The 20772-nt window shown below is 38.9% G+C and overlaps 1 protein-coding gene across 3 annotated transcripts in view; it reads left to right on the top strand.

Annotated features, from left to right (window-relative positions):
• Positions 1-10056: 10056 nt before the first annotated feature.
• The window catches only part of acap3a (ArfGAP with coiled-coil, ankyrin repeat and PH domains 3a), a 67753-nt gene continuing 57037 nt past the window's right edge, over positions 10057-20772 (top strand). For all 3 annotated transcript variants that reach the window (XM_026153312.1, XM_026153313.1, XM_026153311.1), the window contains exon 1: positions 10057-10246. In XM_026153312.1, the coding sequence (XP_026009097.1) occupies positions 10200-10246 (47 nt within the window). In that variant the 5' untranslated portion in view covers positions 10057-10199. The remainder of the gene's footprint in view (positions 10247-20772) is intronic.

Below are 20772 nucleotides of genomic sequence, written 5' to 3'. Positions count from 1 at the left end.
CGGTTTGTGGGATTGAACAATAGGATTTCTGATTTTATGCTGATAAGTTGAAGAAAGTTTAGTGGCATACAGCAATTCAAAATCAAAAGGACACTTTAAAACAGCGGCTAGGCTTTGAGGCTTTTAATAACATAATTTCTGTAATACTGCCTCTGTAGAGCACCACAGTGGATCTCAGCAATCAAGACTTTTAGCTTTAATTCAATGATTCTACACAAGTCTAGCACAAGAAAAAATGTTCACCTCTGGATTTAAAATAAGACTGTTGATTCTATGATCAGATGACCAAGTTGCCTCTCAGCTGGCTTTGGGGTGAAGTAAGGTGTAGGGACAGATTGTTGGCCCATCATAGGACCAACGTAGAGAGACATAACTGTGCATGTGCACATCTTATTAACATGATTTGCATGTCTTCGTATTGTGGTAGGAAACAGGAAGACCTGAAGAGGAACCATATGGGCACAGGGAAAACATGAAATGGCTACCTAGTGACCCAAGCTCTAGTGCAATAATTATTTTTTCTAAAGAGGTCAGCTTTTCTGCTGAGATGACGTATATGACAGTGTTTGACCCGTGTGACTCTGGATGACCCAGTCCCTGATGGCCTCATACTTTGTGGTGATGATGTGGATTGCTCGGAATACCTGACTTAAGTCCAGCTGACTCAGTGAAACAGACTTCCTGAAGAGTATTTTCCTTTGTTTAAAGTTCCATCCCTGACCCAACACTCACCTTCTCCTCTTGTAATGATATCCTGTCACTCTCTCCCTCACGGGGAATCACTGACAGGAACAACAGACTGCAGTAGATGAAAAGCTGCAGAACTAAAGGGCTTTGCACTGTAAAGCCTGCGATTCCTTAAGCAATTAGGCTTACCCTAAGACGATTAACATGCAATAGAACCAAGGTCAAATCGTCTAATTACTCACTGAAACTCTGTTTTTGAGTATGCTATGATCTTAAAGGTACTTTTTGTAATCGCCCTCTGCAAAACGCCACTCAAACCTTCACCAGCAGAAGGCAGTGTTTTACCAGTGGGTGTATTTAACTGTTTCCAGGTGTTTGCTGCTGTTCTTTTAACTTCTAATATTTAATTTTGAACCTATACCCAAACTGCTCTTAATCATGTATGTGGTTAAATAAAGGTTACTTTGACTCACTGCACCATCTTATGATATATATTGGTATTACAGGAATGTACCACCCCATTTCAACTTTGGTTATATCACCCCAACTGGTCACAGCAGATGGTTCTGCCTGAGCCGGAGGTTTCTTCCTGTTAAAAGGGAGTTTTTCCTTCCCACTGTTGCCAAAGTGCTTGCTCATTGGTGGTCATATAATTGGTGGGTTTTTCTCTGTATCTATTATTGTAGGATCTACTGTACAATATAAAGCGCATTGAGGTGACTGTTGTTGTGATTTGGCACTATATAAATAAAATTGAATTGAATTGAATACAAAAGTGATCCCCTTAGAGTGATTTTTAGTTTTAGTGTCCTTATTTTCTGTTACTAGTCAGCTAACATAAACTAATATAAGTCTACTGACCACAACCAACCCACGATGTCATGTTCTGTCCTGACAGAAGATGGAGCTAAACATGTTCTTAAAACTTTAATTTTAAGCACTTATTTCCTAAATCCAGCAACATGAACAGTATCACATCCATATCAGTTTTTGAGAGCTGAGCTCCGTGGTGTAAATTAGTCATTAGTACATTCAGTTCAATTCAGTTTTATTTATATAGCGCCAAATCACAACAAAAGTCACCTCAAGGCACTTTGTATTGTAAGGTAGACCCTACAATAATACATACAGAGAATAACCCAAAAATCATATGACCCCTAATGAGCAAGCACTTTTGCGACAGTGGGAAGGAAAAACTCCTTTTTGACAGGAAGAAACCTCCGGCAGAACCAGGCTCAGAGAGGGGCGGGGCCATCTGCCTGACCAGTTGGGGTGAGAGAAGGATGACAGGATAAAGACATGCTGTGGAAGAGAGTCAGAGATTAGTAATGTAGTTTTTCATGTCCACTTTAAAACAATTCATAAACATCTTTTTATGTAGAGAGTCTTACCGATTTTTTTAATCGGTCTTGTGATAGCTTTAGTTCATTTTTAATGTTCTCTGGAGTATGTTAAGAAACATCAACGAATCAAGTGACTAATTCGCATCCCCCTACAACTGGTTTACAGAAGTAGCATGAAGTTAAATCTAAACAGAGTCTAGAGAAACTAGAACTATGAACTAAGCAGTCCCAACAGAAAGCTCAAAATGACCCAACAAAAGCTGTAGACCATGCCGTGAATAGGAATAAGACTAAATTTAAAGTGGCCTTTAAGTACAGAAACATCACAATGTAATCAGGGTTTATCTTGAACATTGTTGGACTTCATTGTATTTTATATCTATTCATATTTAGTATCTATATTTGCCCAATGTGCTGCATTGAAGAGTGTCGTAGACGAATCTTTGGCTTTGTCCTGTTCGTGTCCACAAATTTGTAATATAATTCTTGAGTGGGTTGTAAATGATCCACATTTATAGGTCATCGTGAACTTAATAGAGAACAGTCTAAATATAAAGAAAATTCAGAATATCTTCCGTGGTATTTTACCTGAACAACAGCGATGGATTTGAACACATGCAGGGAGGTGTCTCACAGCTAGAGGTGACAGAGAGAAGCACTCGGGATGAGATGTCAAGTTCCCGGGTTAATGTGCATTGGCAGGACTGTTAAATAACTCAGCAGTGATCTCAGAGTGACTGTAAACAGCTTCTGGCAAAGAGCACCTCAAACTCACAAAGGTCATATGTCACATATCTGCCTTCCCTGTAAGTTCAGTGCTCACTGGGACATAACAACTGTATATATGAAATCACCTGTCAAGTCAGATAAAAACATGCCTAAAAGGTTTTGCTGACATTGCGTTAAATGAGACTTAAGAGGGTTGTATTTTCCTCCAAGGTTTTAGTTTCACAGCTTTATTAAAAGCTCGATCCTGAGCGTTAACACAATCTATGTCTGTGCTCATCTGATGACAACACTAAAAAAATGCCACGATAATTCACAATACATACGATGACTTACGGAAAGGTCAAAAATACAGCAGAACTCACCACCACAATAACATGTTTTACAATTCAGCTGCTGATTGGCTCTCTGGGTAATATTTCAGGGGCAGCCACTGATTTTTTTTTATCATATTTTCTGGCTTTTTTTCAACATACAAATGTAAGCATACTATCAATCTTTATGTCTAATTTGAAGAAAATGTCGACATTTTGCCTAAAATATCAAACTGCAAAATTTCAGTTTTAACCTCTTTCTTTTTACGCTGGATAAAGAAGCCAGATGACAGTAACACACAAATACTGTATTATACATCATGCCAGTACGCAATTAGTATGAGCACAGCATTTCTAGTGCAAGATTAAAATGAATTTAAAATTTTAAGTAAGTGCGCTGAGAAGATATGCATGCATAATACAAAACATCCATGCGGCATTTGTGCATGTCTCATCTGTAGTGTTACAAGCTGTGTGCTCAGCAGAGAGACTCTCTCCAGCAGACCAAAAAAGGGGAGAAAAAGTAGGTCAGCATCCCAGAGACCCACATGTCTCTCCTGGAGATGCCGCAGTGGTGCTTATGTCTGCAAAGAGCGAGTCTGCGATGGAAGCAAAAATGGGAGCCGACGGCTCCCTGCCTCCCTGCACAGAGGCAGGACTCATCCCTGCTCCTGGTACATGCCACACAGAGTTGGCAACGGGAGATGAAACATGAAGAGTCTACTACTGATATGATGGCTTGTAATCTGCCCATAAATCTCATCATCCAAATCATAAAAGAAGAGTTTGACATTTTGGAAAATGCACTTATCTTAGATTAAGGTCAATACCACTTTCATAACTCTAATTAAAATATAAAGGTACAGCCATTGAAAGCTCACCGCTGCGGGCATCCTGGTGTTGTCCCTGCTCATTTTATCTGGGGCTAACAAGACCTGTGGAAAATAATGGTTAGAACCATGTAGTTTCAGTGGGACAGAAAAAAACATGAAGAGAGTCACGTCTGATGAAAATAGCTTGGACAACTGCGGGGCAAAATTTGGTGCCTTTGCCCTATTTTAAAGGTTTTAGAGGTTTTATTGCTCTTGTTTTTTTGGGTTATGAAGGTTTCATAAGATTATAGCTTATTCAGATCGGTTTGGTTGCTGTTTCAACAGTACTTGGCCACAGTTTTTCAGCTGTCAGTCACACACCAACAACAACAACAGCAACAGGACTCCGTGTTCAATCTTCTTAAATGCAGGTGAGGCGTAATTGTTGATGCCGCTCAGGTGTGTCAGCCTCCCCACAGTGGCGCCACAGACCACGCCCTGCCACATGCAGATCCTAACATCGAGATGTGTCACCACTTTGCCAAGGTCTGACCAAAAAGTTAGGCCAAAATCAACACCTTTAAGGACAACTAAATTTGTGCCAAGTACTTTCCGTAGTAAAGCTTTACAGTGAGAACAAGACTGAGCTATCTGGCCCAGACAAGAAGCATGCTTGGAGGAATAATGTTGGAGGTTTCAAACCTAAGGACACTTTACCAGCTGTCAGACATGGTGGCAGTAGCATCATGCTCTTGGCATACTTTGATGCCAGTGGTACTGGTGCATTGCACAAAGAAATAATGATGAGAAAATATGATGACAAATTCTTCAACTCTATATAAAACAGGGACATAAGCAACATTTCTGCACAGTCACTATGTTAGAGTTTCTTTGGAACCTGAAGTCACTATATTTATATAAAAACAGTGGTGTGCTAAGTCAGCTAATGTTAGCATGCTTGGTTAGCAAACTGTCAGTTCTGAAGACCATGCCATTATCACTTTTACTGATTTCTATTCGTTTTTTCCCCTTTAATATGAATTCATTTTTAATTCAGGACAGCTTCTGACCAAGTTAGCATGCTAACTAAAACAATATATAAATATTTAAGATAATATCACTGTGCTCATTGCTAAAGTTCAGTGAGTGAGGATAAATTTGTTAATTAGCATATGCGAAATTAGCCTTTGATTTTGAGGTTGCACCATAAGAAGATGTCTAAGTTGTTTAATATCTAAAATTAGAATTAAGTACTGATAGGTATTGAGCTTTAGTGTAAAGATATAGAAAACAGTCTCCCAACCACTGTTTCAATACAAGGTTATATCTTAGAAAACATGGTTTGCTAACATAAACGTCCTAGCATGTTAATATTTAGCAGGTAGTCACAATTAATGTCCAATGTAGGTTAGTATTCTATAGATAATCTAAATAAGTTTGTCTTGATGATGGTAGTAGATGTATGGATGTTTGTTTCTACTACTTAAAAAAGGTACTGAAAATCTCAAAATCTCTGCTAGTTTATGTCAAAATTTTAACTTGTCATGTATCTTTAATTTTTGAGTTACTTCTCAGTAAGTTGAAATTTTTGGGTACCTAATCAAATATTTCACCAATGGACAACAAAATAAATAAATAAATACATTCTTTAGTGGTGTACATTTACTCATACTACCTAGCTAATGAGCTAAAACACTAAGAAACCAAAGAAGATAACTTAGCCTCGAGTGCAACACACAATTGTGGTTGCACTTGGTTGCACAAAAGTATATGTACTAAACATGAAAAAGCTTTAAAAAATGTAAATATAAAAACTTAGAGTCTGAGTTATCATGGTCATCATAATGTTCATTATTTAATTTATTGTATAAGCTATTGTAAAATACACAACAAATTTAAAATTGAATCTAATAATGGTGCAGCGTGAACATTTTAATTAATTTCAGTGATGAACCTTAACAAAATCTGAACTTCATGGTGGCACTAAGAGAGAAACCAACCAACTGCTACCATCTAGGTGCATTTTTGATTCCCATACAAAATCCCTCATACGTGCTCAGTTTGTTTTCTGTGTTTGACCTTAAGGAAACTGAGCTGAGGCTAAGCACCTGCTGCTATTACTTAATATTTAATAACATTTAATAGGGATATCCTCTCATCCAGCTAGTACAGAACTTTAATAAGCATATTTTCCTAAATTTGTACTTATTACTTCATCACACTTTTTCAAAGGAAAGCCTGTGCTCATATGCATCACCTACCAAGATCGTGTGATGTTATAATAAAACCCAGAACAGTCTAGAAAATATGTGTGCTACCAAGTTTGCTGTTAAGTTTCTCCAGCAGTCTGCATTTTGGGATCAGCCAACTGCTGACTCAACAGCTTCAGAAGGAGGGGAGTGCTTTGATCTCAGATTAGTAAAAGGAGCTCGGGGGTAAGGCAAAGACTGAGAAAACTGAGACAAAGTTGATGAGGACTTTCGTGAACCATGAAATCTTCGTTACTCAAGCTGAAGTAGAAGATAAAATCAATAATCATATTCATAAGCATGATGGACGAAGTAAGCTTTACATAAAAAGTAAAAATTCAAAATTTACAAGGCAAAAGAAACAACAACAATGCCATGTTCAAAGGCACTCAAATCACCTTTCTTCCCCATTCTGATGCTCAGTTCAGACCTCAGCAGGTCATCTTGACTATGTCTACATGGCTAAATGCATGTTCCTGCTATGTGACGTGCAGCTAAATGTCCTTTTAGATATCTATTTTTTAAAATATTGGACAAACTAGTTTTTTTATCTATTTTTTAAATTTATTTATTTTATTTTATTTTCAGTTGTTACAGACGGGACAGACATGACGGGGGGAGGGAGGGAAACAAAGACAGCGGGGAAGAGGAATAGTGATGAAGGGCAAAGAAAAAAAAAGGGGGGGGGGGGGGGCAAAAAAAATACATATTTTTATATATATCACCTGGATCACCTGTTGAGATGACCACGAATATCTTTAAAACTGTGGTACCAGTCCAATGATGAGAAAAATTTGAGGTAAAAGTTCATTCAATTAATTACTTGTCTTACTAAACAAAAAGTCAAAGAGTCACCAGTCAGTGTGGGGAATGTGACTATTGTTACATCTTTACATAGTTTTTATAGAGCAGATTTTCCACAAGATAAATGGAAACACATGCTTCTAGCTGGAAAGTCAAGGACCATCATATATATATGTATGTATATATATATATATATATATATTCTTTGTTTGGGGGTGGGGGGTGGGGGCTTCATGCATGTGATTTACTCAATCAATAAAAATGGTAATGTCATGATTATAACACATGAATAGGCAGTGGACTGCCAAAAGCAGTAGGATTCTTTATATGGAGAATATAAATGTCTGTTCTGAAGTTCATGGCAATGCATACAGTAGTATTTCATTCTGAACCAAAGTGCTTGAAGACCAGCCAATGAAAGTATTAAATATTTTTCAAAGGCTGATGTCTCTGCCATTCCTGCTAAAAGATGATGCCATTTCTTCCCAAGAGTGAGATCATCTCCATTCATGGCCTGAGCGGCAGCCTTTTTAAAGCCAGGATAGGAGGAACAATGGTGCTTAGTGAAAACCTGCAGAGAAATCCCAAACAGGCGCTCTTTCTCCAAGCTTTCCCATTTCCTGTGCATTTATAATAGGCTTGCTTAGGAAGTGGAAGTACTTAACAGAGAGTCATTTAAGAGCTGCATGGGAAAAACGAAGTTGTGGGATACAGGATTAAAGGCCATTGTAAAGTGCTCTTTTGAATTTACATGATATAGATTTTGCAGCTTTGACAAAATATGATTAGTTGATATGAAAACAAACCATAATTCATCAAAAGTGTGGAAGTTAAGAAAAATTATAACCAAACCTACTGTGGGCGTTTGCTTATTCACCATCTGCTCACCAGAGAATATAAAAATACTTTCATCCCAATTCTCTGATGAATATACATATAACACAGGACTATCAGTTTTTAAAAAATCTTCTTTTATTTTTATTTATTGCACTGGCCACAAGACTTTACATTCCATTGCACTGTAATATCCACTGTAATGTCATCTAACATTTGCTGTGCACTTTTTCTGCACTACAGTTAGTAACGCAGATATGTTCTGTTTTATTTTCCTTTATTATTTAATGATCTATTTTACTTCACTATGTATGTTTTTTATTTTTAGTTTATGTTATTTATATTTTTTACTTACTGAGCTCTTTATTACCATCATTATTATCATCATCATCATCATTATTATTATTATTATTATTATGTATTTTTAACTTATGTTTATCTTTATCATATTTTCTTTAGATTTGAATTACTGAACTCCTGTTTGAATACATTTTACTTTATATTTGTAATTATTTAATTAAAGATTGTTTTTAAAAAATTAACTCCTTTCTTTTTTGTAATTGTTTTAATTTTTTTTTAAGCTATTTTGTTTTCTCATGTTCTATTTTGCTTTATTTAAGCTAGTTTTGTTAGATAGTGTTTAAAAGTATCCCAACATTTGGGATTTTGTGGAAATTTAAGAACTGGATTAAGATGAACATTATCATTGTTATTAGGTACTACAGTTACCTACATATTTCAATGTTTCTTTTTTTTCCGTTTTTCCTTTTTTGTTAAATTTTAATATAAATATAATGAAAATGTTGCAATCTTTTTGGCCGGTGTATTGTTGTCTAGTTCATTCAATTCAAGTTGGAATGTGACGTCAGCGATGTTGCTTTCAAGTTACACCGAACATAGTAAAGCTGTTACGAATTGCTGTTGAAACAATATTGTACAGCTGTCAAAACTTCAAATTTACTGTAACATTTACATTTTGATATTGAAAGAAAGAAAGAAAGAAAGAAAGAAAGAAAGAAAGAAAGAAAGAAAGAAAAGAAAAACATATACTTGGAAATTGGGTACATCTCCTTAGACAATCTGTTATTCTCTACAAAACTCTGGTGGTTATTTTTTTCAGTCATGAAACCATTATTTTGCGTTACATAAAAATTTGTACCTACATTTTGGTAATGCTACTTCCTTAAATTAACAGTGTTGTTACTATCTACTATAAACCTCTGACTGTGATATGATGAACTTCAGAGCTATTGCATGGTGTTCAGACCTAATAGCCTTGAGGCTTCTTCTTTCATGGAAAACAGTTCTGTGTAGATATTTTACTGCATCAACAGTTTGCAATTGAACTGATACTGAATTTTTGTGAAAACTGAGCTTAGCAGCAAATATTGCTACTAAAACCTAATAAAGAATTTTGCACTACAGGACTTTATGTTACCTAAAGTGAGAAGACCAAGTAAAAGAATTCATTGTTACATGAATATGATGCTGTAACAATATGATCGGTGATGCTGAGTCAGTCTCACCTCTGTAGCTATAAGTTCTCATTTACATAGAATTTTATTTTTAGATTACAGAAAATCTGAAAAATAATTAAAAGCTGCAACTATTCACAGTGGTGGAAAGTACTGTGCATTTCCTCTAGTGCTGCACCATGTGATTACATTTGAATTTCTTTATTTTAATTTTTTAAATTTCTTCTATCAGCAAATATTTCACTTTTGAATCTGCTACATTTATCTGTTTGGATTCATGTGACTTTCTGAATTTAAGATAATAATATAAATATAATTCAATAAATATGCATAGTGGTTACCAGATATGACTTGCATGAGAATGATGACTTATAATTTCCACAATTAGCAATTTATGGAAGCCTATTTCTGCCACTGAAAACAACTGAAACTGAAGAAAAGATATTTTTTTGTTCATTTTTTTGTTGCCAGTTGTATGTAAGCAAATCAAAATTAGGAGATAAGAACAAATCATTGCCCTTCCTCCTTTCAATGTTGGTTGAAACATTCCCTCCGCTTCTACAACTACTAATTTTACTAATTATTCTTATTATTATTATATTTGATAATAATAATAATAATAATAATAATAATAATATTTTATATTTAAGTAGTACCCCAAGTTTAAATTAAAGCACTCGTTCTATATGAAAACCGCGTGACTGTGTTTTTCAGCACCTTGAAGCTCTAAAATCCGAGTTTGTGAGGAGCCACTGAAGGCATCAACGGGTTTAGTACTGAGTGAAGCGGCTCAGGATCAGCAGAGCAGGACTGAGCGAGTCAGCGAGCTACGGTCTGCTGCAGGAGCAGGAGACGCAGACAGGATCGCTGTGGACTAACTTGCATCTCTACTTTAATCCTCCCAGGAGATGAAATCCGTGTTTTAACCTCGTGGAAAACTCCAATCCAGTCCAAGATGACGGTGGATTTTGAGGACTGCATTAAAGATTCCCCCCGGTTTAGGTGAGAGCAGAGAACTCAGTATCCTAAATGTCTCCTTGAACTGTTGAACGTATTAATTCTATCCATATTTGCTGGTGTTTCCCCCCCTAAATCTTAACATGTGTTTTCTCAGATTAAAATGCGCCACGCTGGTTTGTCACAGTGATCAGCACTTTTATTTGGTACATGCTAGATTACAATCCCAGTTTGGAGCGTCATTCAGACTGTGCGCATTTTTTTCCAGCATCGTTTCTTACAGTAAGCACGATGATAACGATGAGCAACGCAGCCACATGAGTTGTCACATGGGCTGACTCTGAAGCTCCTGATATCTGAGCTCACAGCGCCAGTTTTCAATTCATTAGCATCCATTTGACATCTAAGATATCATTATCCCGCCCCTGAAGCAATTAAATATTTTTAGGGGAAATACTGCGAAGCTTTCGAGAATTAATCAAGAGCCTGGCATCATCTGTACTGATTTCCATAATGAATGAGCTCCTTCCCATTTATGTTCCGATTAGCTGATTACTGGTCTGAAATAGTTTAATTTTCTTATAAGAGAAGGAAAAGCAGCAAACGTTCACTACAGCAATCAGGTAAATGATCGAATAGACTGTCTGATTGTGTAGGGGATCCCTGGATCAGAGGAAACTGAAGGTTTCCACACAGACTATGCCAAAGCCCCTGACAGGGGTCCTCCAAAGGTTACATAAATAAGTAAGGAATTTTCTACACCCACATCTAAACCTGGTCCTGTGCTTCCAACAGAGTCAAGAGCAAACCTGGTCCTGTGCTTCCAACAGAGTCAAGAGCCGGTCAGATGGGGAGGGGAATCAGGGTCATTTCCCCCTCCAGTGCAGTGCTGAAAGATACTTAGACATACTCAGAGATGAAGTACCAGTGCATCAAAGTAAAAACAGTGCAAGTTGAAATCAGGCAAATGCAGTCAAAAGTTAGGTACTGGGTATATTTTAATCCTGCAGAGTTAGTTTGTCTCTTGCAGATTTTTTAATGAATGCAACTTGTTGAATTTCTGTTGCTTGTATGTAACAAGGCTATGTGGGACATGATGCAGGAACATGATGTGATCTGATTTTCTTTTGTGCTAGATTTTCAAAAATGTGAAGTCAGACTATAGAAAAAGGTGCAAAAAGAGGATGGGTAGTTAAAAACCAAATAGTTGCACAGACTAACTTCTTCAACTTTTGTGTAATCCTATCTAATCTGCTTAAATAAATAAATACATTTTATTGTTATGGGCCTCAGCTGTAATAACGGGGATTCTTTGCCATAGAGTATGCTGTGATTTAAAAGCTTATTGCAAAATCTCTCTGATAAATGTGCAGCACTTCCTTCTGAAATGGAAATTCTCATTTAAAGTACCTTAAAAGTCTACTACAGTGAATATACTTCACTGAACTTTACTGTTTGCTCCCTGAGATAAAATCTCTGCTTCCAAATCAAAGACTTCCCGACTTGGCAGCAGCACCTTAATGACTCCCATCTGGAGCCGGAGGAAGGCACATCACGACCTTCTCCCTCCTCGTTTCATATGCAAAGCAGTGCGGCGAGGCCACAGCGAGACAAGCTGCATGTTAAACAGCCACCGTCCTCATTATTCAGAGCTCGGAGAAGCCTCACTGGGTCATGAATGGGTGGATAAAGTTATCTCCTATCTGCCGATATGGAGTGAAAATGTACCTCCTCCCCTTTTTATGCTGCACATGTTTTCAGATTTTCCTTTCCTGCTGCAGAGAGATGTTCTCATAAGTGAGCCGTCCTCCAGTTTACAGTGCGTGGAGAGTCTTTTATCTGCTGCCCAGGATGTTTAAATGACTAGAAGAGATGCTGAAAGAAGTAAAGTAAACGTATGTTCTCGCAGGCGCTGAAGCCTGTAACAGTGTTTTCAGACACCATTCAAACGGCTCTTTTGTGGAGCTAAAAGCGGAGCTACAGTATGCTGTGTTATGTAACAACCCTGGAGGTGGATGACTGGGAGGAAGCAGCAGGGAAATCGGGTCTTTTTTACATTTGGGACTTGCGTGATTCATTCCTGCCTCCCACACGTGTAAAATCATGCAGGAAATAAGTTTTGAAGTATTATCTCTGACACTTGGCTGCCTTCTCGGTTTCCCAGCTCAAGGTTGGATGACTTATTAATGGATTAGCTAGTGGAGCAAAAACTGCAGACAGTCAGGTTCTTCTTCTTCCACTTTAATGTGCTGTTTTCACACTTGCAAGAAAAGTAGCCTAACCTGAAATGCATACATAGACTGTATACAAAAGATGTACGTAACCACTGTCACAGAATGTTCTGGTTTGTGGACTACCGACATGAGGAGACCAGTTTGTTCTTTCTTTCTTTGTTGAAGATGCTATGAGGTGGGTAATTAGTTTCAAAGACCAAAACAGGTTGCTTTTGTACATTTTAGAGAAGCGAGGGTGAAATGGTTTGGACATTTAAGGCAGTGGATTGATTGGACGAATGATGGATCAAACTTCAATTTTTGTGTTTAAATCTGTTATTTAAACAGGTTTAAATGCCAACGTGATGTGGAAATCACAAATCACAAAAATTGCCAGTTTAGAATAAGACAAACATATCGTGCAAACTTGGTGCAGCTTTCTTTTTCTTTCAGCATCTCTCTTAAAGGGTGAATCAGTGAGAATCATCTGTCTCCAACTCACTCTCACTAACATCTTCCTCTGTCACAACGACCCTCTGCATGCCCTCCTTCACATCATCCAAGTTTTCCTCCTTTCCCTCTGCCTGGCAGCTCCATATCCAACATCCTTTGTCCACTATATTTCCTCTGCACATGTCCAAACCATCTCAACCTTGATGATAGCCTCCCTCTTTATTTCTGGACTGCATGAGGCAAAGTGACAGATGAAAAGATGGAGACCATTACAGCCTGTACAGCTGTTATCTCACACACAGTTTTCAGATGCTGTTGTTTGTTTATACCTGGCACCTACACTGGTGAAGGCGTAAAGCTGTGAATGTTCCTAATCACACATTTATGTGTTTATAATCACCCAACATGACACATCTGAAAGTCCTGTCAGACACAAATATCACATAGTTTTGATTTCATCAAATAATATGAAGAATTAAAATCTCTTTGACAAATGTTGCCTTCACTCTCAGGACAGATGTGAGACTGCAGCCAGCGATGTTCTACACATCTGGACCGGTCTGTGAGGATTGCACTGCAGCACGAGGCCCTCTGTTTGTGTTTACTCTGGCATGTTACTGGCAATGAGCAACGTTTGAGCTGTTTTCTCCTCACTGATGTGTTAGTCTGACGTCACAGACTGAGAGAGCTGAGAGTCAAACACATGAGTGTTCCTTTATTCTTTTCACAAAAGAAATTTGATCCCAGTATTTCTCACACATTACGACTGCGTGACGATGGCAGAAATTATAATCGCAAATATTTTGGTGATTATTTAACTAGACTTTCTAAATGTCAGACATTAGTTGAACTTTTAGGAAAAATTAACATTAGGACTCTTACAGTTAACACATCCTTTAGTCTTAAGAAGTTTACCGAAAGCTAAAAGGATGTTTCATTAATGGCTGTTTTGCGATTTGGCGGGTTTTTTGGCGCGTCCGTTCCAGTGAGCTTCCACTCCTTCAGAAAAATATGACCATTGTCCAGCAAGATTCTTGCTTCCGCTGAGAAACAGACTCTTTTCTCTGCGTCAAAATGGCCCAGGGCAAAGAGTCCAGATGATCCTTCTTCCCCTCCCATGTCAACAGCTGGGGGCGGCGAGCTGAGACAAGGCTGCTGTCGTGATGAGGGGCTTGCTTTGAGTCACAGCAGAGCAGAGAGCCCCGGCAGGCGGGGAATCCAAGGCCAGTGACCTGTGGCGCTCCCTGCTTCTGAGTCTCATAGCGTCTGTGAGAAAACGAGTGAACAGATGAATGTGTGACACAGTCAGATGACGGGATAAGGGGAGAGAGGATGTCACAGTCTTTTAGAATTAACTGCCTCGGTTTAGTAGAGAGTTTAGTAAATAATAAAACATTGTTTAGCAGATCCTTTTATAGTCTGAGCAACAAGTTCTCAGTGATTTGGATTTGATTCTAAGGATAATGAAGACTCCACAGTGTAGTAACTGCATGCAAATTTACATCCAGTGCACTAAAGCTTCACTGCTTTTATGCAATTTATTTTAAAAAGGGAGCTGGAGCTGGAGTTTGCTTGTTCTCCACATGCCTGTCTAGTTTCTCTTCCTCACACAGTCTGAAGACATGCATGTTAGGTTGGTGTTAGCCCATGTAGAGCTTTGCTCATTAGGTTTTAGTCAGCTGTCATAAGCCTTTGCTTTATGTCCCAGATTTGATGCGTTTGAAGATGTCGTGTTGAGTTGTGCTCAATTATAACAGCTTATTTATACAGTAAATGATCACAGTTCCTTTGTCATTTTAGAGAACAGATGGCTAATTGAGAAATAAGTCAGCAAGTTAAATGAAAGTAATTTTCACCAATGGCCTTTAATGTATCACCAGCTCTGCTTCTTCAGCTGGTGTTTGATTGATATTCCTGGTGCATACTGATTCGTGTGTAAAAGACCCTTTCAACACCCTGATTTTAAAATATCTGGGTCTGCTCTTGCTGCTCTGTCATGAATTAATAAATCTTTATAATTGCAAGGTTTTTTAAATTCTTAATGGTATCAGAATCATCTTAAATGCTCTGTGTCACGATGAATCCAGGCGTCTCGGTTCACGACTGTGACGGATCATCTTTGTGTTTTGCAAGCTTGTGTTTCTACTTCTCCAGCTGCTGGAAGGGATTTCTCCGGCATGGTCTTGTTGCTTCTGCTCTATTTCCGACTGACCCGCTTCCATCTTGAATCTGTGTCAGTGGCCTTTGTGCTCAGCCAAGAGTGCTCCTCCCAGAATGGTGACTCCCGGCCAATCGAGGGTGGGGAACGCGCCATAATTGTAAAAGAAAAAAAAACAAAAAAACTTCACTGATAACCACCTGCTCCCCGTCAGTTCCATTTCCTAACACAACCTTAGTTTATTATTAATTTACATCGTCTCTTGTGTATCTTATTGTATATTTATGCTCATGTGGAAACATGAAGTTCAGTTTAATGACTTCCCTGTGAGAGTCGTACATTAGATCCTTTTCTGCCAGCTTCCCCAGCATTAATGTAAGTTGGTTCTGCTGTTCTAATTTTAAGTCTATGCGCTTGATTCACATGTCGAGAAAGCTCAGTGATGTTTGCTTTCAGCTTTTTTCACCGTCTTGTTAAGGGCAGCAGCTCTGCGTGTTGCAGGTAATGAAAATGACAGTGGATTAAGTCAGCACAGAGCAGTAGGTTGGATGCGTGTCTTAATCAGGGATTGCCCCACATTTTGCCCGCTCAAAAACTCAACATCGAGGTGACACACCTGCAGGCTTAATATCCAAATGGTGTCATCAAAAACAGATCTGATGATACACAGGGAAATATGGCTTTATAATTGCATCGTTGCTGCCCTCCTGTTGAGAATGTGCAGCGCTATTAGCTGGAGAGGCTTTTATCTTTTTAAAATGAGACCAGATGAAGAGCTCTTGCATGCTCCAAAGCATCAGGAGAGCAGCCGCAGGAAGGTGGATTATTAAAGGAGAAATATGTCTCTGCAAACACAAAAGCAGCAGATAAACACATCTGTAAGACAGAGCTCAGGAGACGGACTGCTTTTGCAGTGCTTGACCTGAGATCACCTTTTTTGCTTTATTGAAGAAAAGCTCAAAGTTGTTTTATTATTACAGAGGGAGCTTAATTTTGTTTTCCTTGTGGTATTAAAAGCTTTGGTTTTAAATTTAAAATTCCGATGGAGGTCTCTTTATGTTAGATCTCTTTCACCAGTTCAGACCATTCGATGAATATAAAGATGGGCAAATTAAAACTGATGATGCCTTCTCACACTGGGAGTTGGATAGCAGTGTTACTGTGAGAGGTGGAGATAAGCCAAATACGAGCACACAGTCCTTGAACTTGACGCAGTGTTGGTGCCGTGGTGGATAAGCCGGAGGGATGCTCTGTTACTCTGTGATTGGATGTGTCGCTGTCAGGCAGCTAATGACGACCTGTGAAAAAGAAAAGGTCACACAGCAGCTGAATGGGTCTCTTTTGAACTTGACTGACTGCTCAAGACTTTATATTTAGTAAGGAAAGAAAGAGAGGAGGGTAATTTGTCAATCACCTGCCTATTAGCTGGTGACACTGAGGGTGTGGTTTCGCAGTCAGACCTGCCTCTTGCTCGTCACACATTGAGTCAAAGGAGAAAGTGAATATTTCACCAACTGAATTGCACGTCAAAGCCACCTGATGGTACAGACCTCAATAGTATATATTAAAAAGGATAAATATGCGTTTGATTCTCGTTTTTGATTCTTGTTTTTTGGCTACAATGTGGCCCAAATTCTCCTTTGATAGTAAAGGTTGCCAACCCCTCTTGCATACCTAAGTTAGACTATTTCTGCGTCTAAATCCTGAAAGTTAATTGATGATTTGTGTAAATGGAATTGAATCCCTGGTAAAACCTATTTGTGATGCAGAGATGATGTCACCCCTTTTGTGCCTTTTGTGTCGAAGGAGGCCGCTCGTCTGTCCCCCTCATTTCATTTTAATGAAAAGCAAGACGTTTCACACACTGTGCACACAAAGAGCCGTGAAAAGCAGGGCGCCGCATACCGAGTGCTGTGCTGATCTGTCCCGAGAGATTACAAAGGCCCAGAGCCGCTTGCACGGCCAGGAGAGACCAAGAGCACGGACAGTTTATCAAGTGCAATGAAATCTAATAGCCCGACCTCACAGCTGCTCAGTTCCTCTCGATTCGCTTTCAGATCAGCCGCCCGGTGTTTCCGCAGGTTGACCGTGCTGCGCCGCAGACGTTGAATCAGCACTGTGGCAACTAAATGATGGATGAGTTGTAGTAAATTGAGATTAGTATTCCTTGCGCAACCCGCGGCAAAAGCAATGACTAATGCGAGCCAGGAGAGATGGAAAACAAGAGCTGGGCCAGTAAGCACAGGATCACACAGACACTGAGCAGCTTTTTATGCTGATAATCCCAGCCTTTGGTCTTACTTCACAGTGTGGGTCAACAGAACCTCTCACAACTTGGCATTTGTTTTTCCCAACAGATTGGATTATGGAACATCTGATGCTAATTCTTTATGTCTGCAGATATCAGATGTCTCGTACAATTTTCAAGAGAAAATCAACTTTTCCCCTGATATGCAGGAGAAGGGATCCAATTTGCCCAGAGACAGTCCGCATCATGTGTTTGTTCAACTGTTGGCAAAGAGAAAAAACATGACGGGAAACATCCAAAAAAATTAAGGGAAACAGTGAAAACTTATGTAACCTGTGTCACTAGCAATAGAGAAATATGCACTAGTTTCATCTACTCACCTTCAGCTCTTCCTGGGCTTCAGTGTGACTCAGCGCTGTTTGAAATGGACTATAACTTTGAGTTAATATAAATAATCTGGATAACGTTCCTGTTGGATTAATCACACTGTGAATTCCAGCTGTCGGATGTACTGCAGCACAGGCCGGCGTAATTTGTGAGGACAGCGGCGTGGCTTTTTCTTCCTCTCTTTTCTCATCTGTCTCTTTCTCTCTTTTTTTATTGCTTTCACTTCACATTAAAGGAATTAATGGTCTCGTTTGCTTTCCGTCCAGGAGTAAGATGAGAGGATTAGCATCACTTTTGGGTGTCTGTTTAAGCTCAAAGTACGAAAGTGTGCCTAGCAGCCAGTTAGCATAAAAACATGCCGCTTTTGTCAGAAGAAACAAACCAAATCCATTTAATTTCAATTTGGAAGCTCACAGCTTAACACAACTATCGCCAGTTAGTGGGTTGTCTTATTTTGGGTTATTCAAAGTTCGACATCTGCTCAGTTCAAGAAATAGCAGTTACGCGACAGCTAAATGAAGTTCCTACATGGCAGCATCTGGACAAATTAAGCAAATTAAATGTCCTAATTAAATGCTGAAATGCTAAACTTTGTGGACCTTTTGTAATAACTGGATCTGGTTAACTGTTACCTAACTTTAAGCTAAGCAGCCAGTTTAAGCTGTTTTCTAAGATGTGCTCAGAAATCAAATGTATTTAAAACCAACTAGCTGGGTGCTGGTTTAGCTTACCAGGTTGAGAAGGCGACCTATATACCAAAAGAGAAATGTAGAGGCATGGGTATGAATCCACTCTGATTTGCTGTATATAATCCCACTGGTCTTTCTTCCAGTTTTTCTGCCCCAACAATATATTTAAAAAATAAAGAAATAACTGGACAGACTGAAAAGTAAAAATCTTGAGAAAGGATGATTCAGTTTGTTTAAAATGTGGACAACAGCTCACATTTTTAGATCAACTTTGCTGGGGTTCATGGATTAAGCAATTCTAAATGGAAAGACTTAATTAGATTTAAAAAGAAAAAACAGTTTCTGGGGCTTTGTGGAGGAGAAAAGTAGCAAAAGGAGAAATGTTTCTGGAGTTCACTTAGCAGCTGGAAAATTAGTTTAATGAATGCTAAACAGCCACTTTGATTTGAATACACAAAGTCTGCAATAAGGTTGTTTTGCTTTCCAGTGATTCGTTTAAATCAGATAAAGCACTTTTGAATGTGATGGTTCTGTTTGCACTTTTTTACACTTATTGAACAATTTACAGCGGTTTTCCCGAGTTTTTAAATGATGATTCCATCATTTAAAAACCAGGTAGCTATCCAAACCTACCTGGCCCTGTGTTTAAAAACTAATTGCCCCCCAATCCTAATTACTGGTTGTGTCACCCTTGGCAGCAAGAACTGTAATCAAGTGTTTGAGATAACTGGCAAAGAGTTTTTCACAACACTGTTGAGAAATTTTGGCCCAGTGTTCTTTGCAGAGTTGTTTAGTCTTGCGACATTTGAGGGTTTTTAAGCAGAAACAACTTGTTTAAGGTCCGGCAAAACATTTGAATCTAATTTCCTTCTGAACTTTGCAGTGATTGGGCCACTTAAAAACCTTGATTTTGTATTGAGCCATTCAGAGGTGAACTTGGACGAATGGATGTCCCGTCATTCTCCTTCAGGATTTTCTGGTTCCATCAATTATGACGAGTTGTTCAGATCCTCACGCAGCAAAGCAACCCCAGACATTACACTGCCACCACCATGTTTGACCATGATTGATCTTTTTTTGAAATGCTGTGTCAGTTTTACTGAAACGGGGTGTAAAAAGCATAAAAATATTTTACATCATGGATTTTTTTCTTGGTATTCTTTTTTTTTTAATGCCTTCGCTCATGATTGGGCAATACAGAAAAATGACAAAAGGTTTGGATGATAAAAATCTGCTTTGCCATCCAAAATTGATCTCTTAATGACAGACAATCAGAAATACCTAATGTCCTCAGCGTGTGGCGGTTGACCTGCTTCGATCTTGTGGCCTGTCGTGCGTCAGCTGTGTTTTTGATATGCTATTTTTTTTTTTTTAAACTTGCCCTCCAGTGGAAAGCAGCAGCATGTGAGGAGCTGTCCTCTGGGTTTGGCTGTGAGCTTATGGCTCTGCGTCATTTGTCAGCAGACTCACAGAAAGCAGACATGATAACCCATATTAGGGATTTTTTATCACTGAATTCTTTACACATAAAATAAGCTTCACAGAGATTTTAACTGAGGTTTAATAGGACAGATAGAAAGATGTGACTGGAGAGCTTTCTCTGTTTAATGTCATGTCTCTATAATGGCTCCCCTGATGACCGGGCTGCATGGAAAGCCTCCCTGGCTGGGTGGCTTCCAGGTGTGTGAACATCAGCTCACAGCTACATAGGATAATGTTATCGACTGTAGTGGGAATTTCACAGTGCAGCTGTGGCTGTTTGTCGCTACCCAAGGAATGAAAAGTGACTGCACATCCAACGAAAATACGAAGCTGTTACCCCGACAGTGTGAAAAGTAGACGCAGGAGGAATTCGCTGGGCTTCGACTCGGCTCAGATTTGCAATGCTGAATCACACGTGTACAAGCATCTGTTTTTGATTTGCTCCATCCCTCTCACTCCCTGCCTCATACTCTCCCCTTTTCTTCCCTTTCCGTCCTCCCTTGCCTTCCCATGTGTGCGGGGGTAGACTTCTGGTCACGCCTGGACCAGAACAGGGTCTGGGGACGGTTCAGGAAGTACGTCAGTTTGCTGAAATATTGAAAGCAGGTTCAGCATAAAGGGCAAAACGCTGGGGAGACGATGTGTGTGAGGATGTTGCTGAGTCTTCGGTTATGACACCTAGCTCTGATTCACAACGTAAATCTCTTAAATATCTTCCAGCAGTAATAAAACTTAAAAGTCCACCGAGGAGCAAAAGGAGAAGACGGAGTTTTCCTTTTTGCACTCCAACAAAACTGCTGTGACTGAAGAAACACACTCTCAAATCCTTAAAGTGAGGATTTGTAATTTTTTTTGGCTTTGTGTAGATCAGTTGGTTCATTTTCTGGTTGACTAACCTGCAATTATTGTTAAAGATTAATATCAGTTTGTACATGCTCCAG

The sequence above is a fragment of the Astatotilapia calliptera genome, chromosome 20, assembly GCF_900246225.1.
Source record: "Astatotilapia calliptera chromosome 20, fAstCal1.2, whole genome shotgun sequence".
Taxonomy (NCBI): Eukaryota; Metazoa; Chordata; class Actinopteri; order Cichliformes; family Cichlidae; genus Astatotilapia; species Astatotilapia calliptera.
Note: the sequence above shows the minus strand (reverse complement) of the source record. Positions and strands in the feature narration are given on the sequence as shown.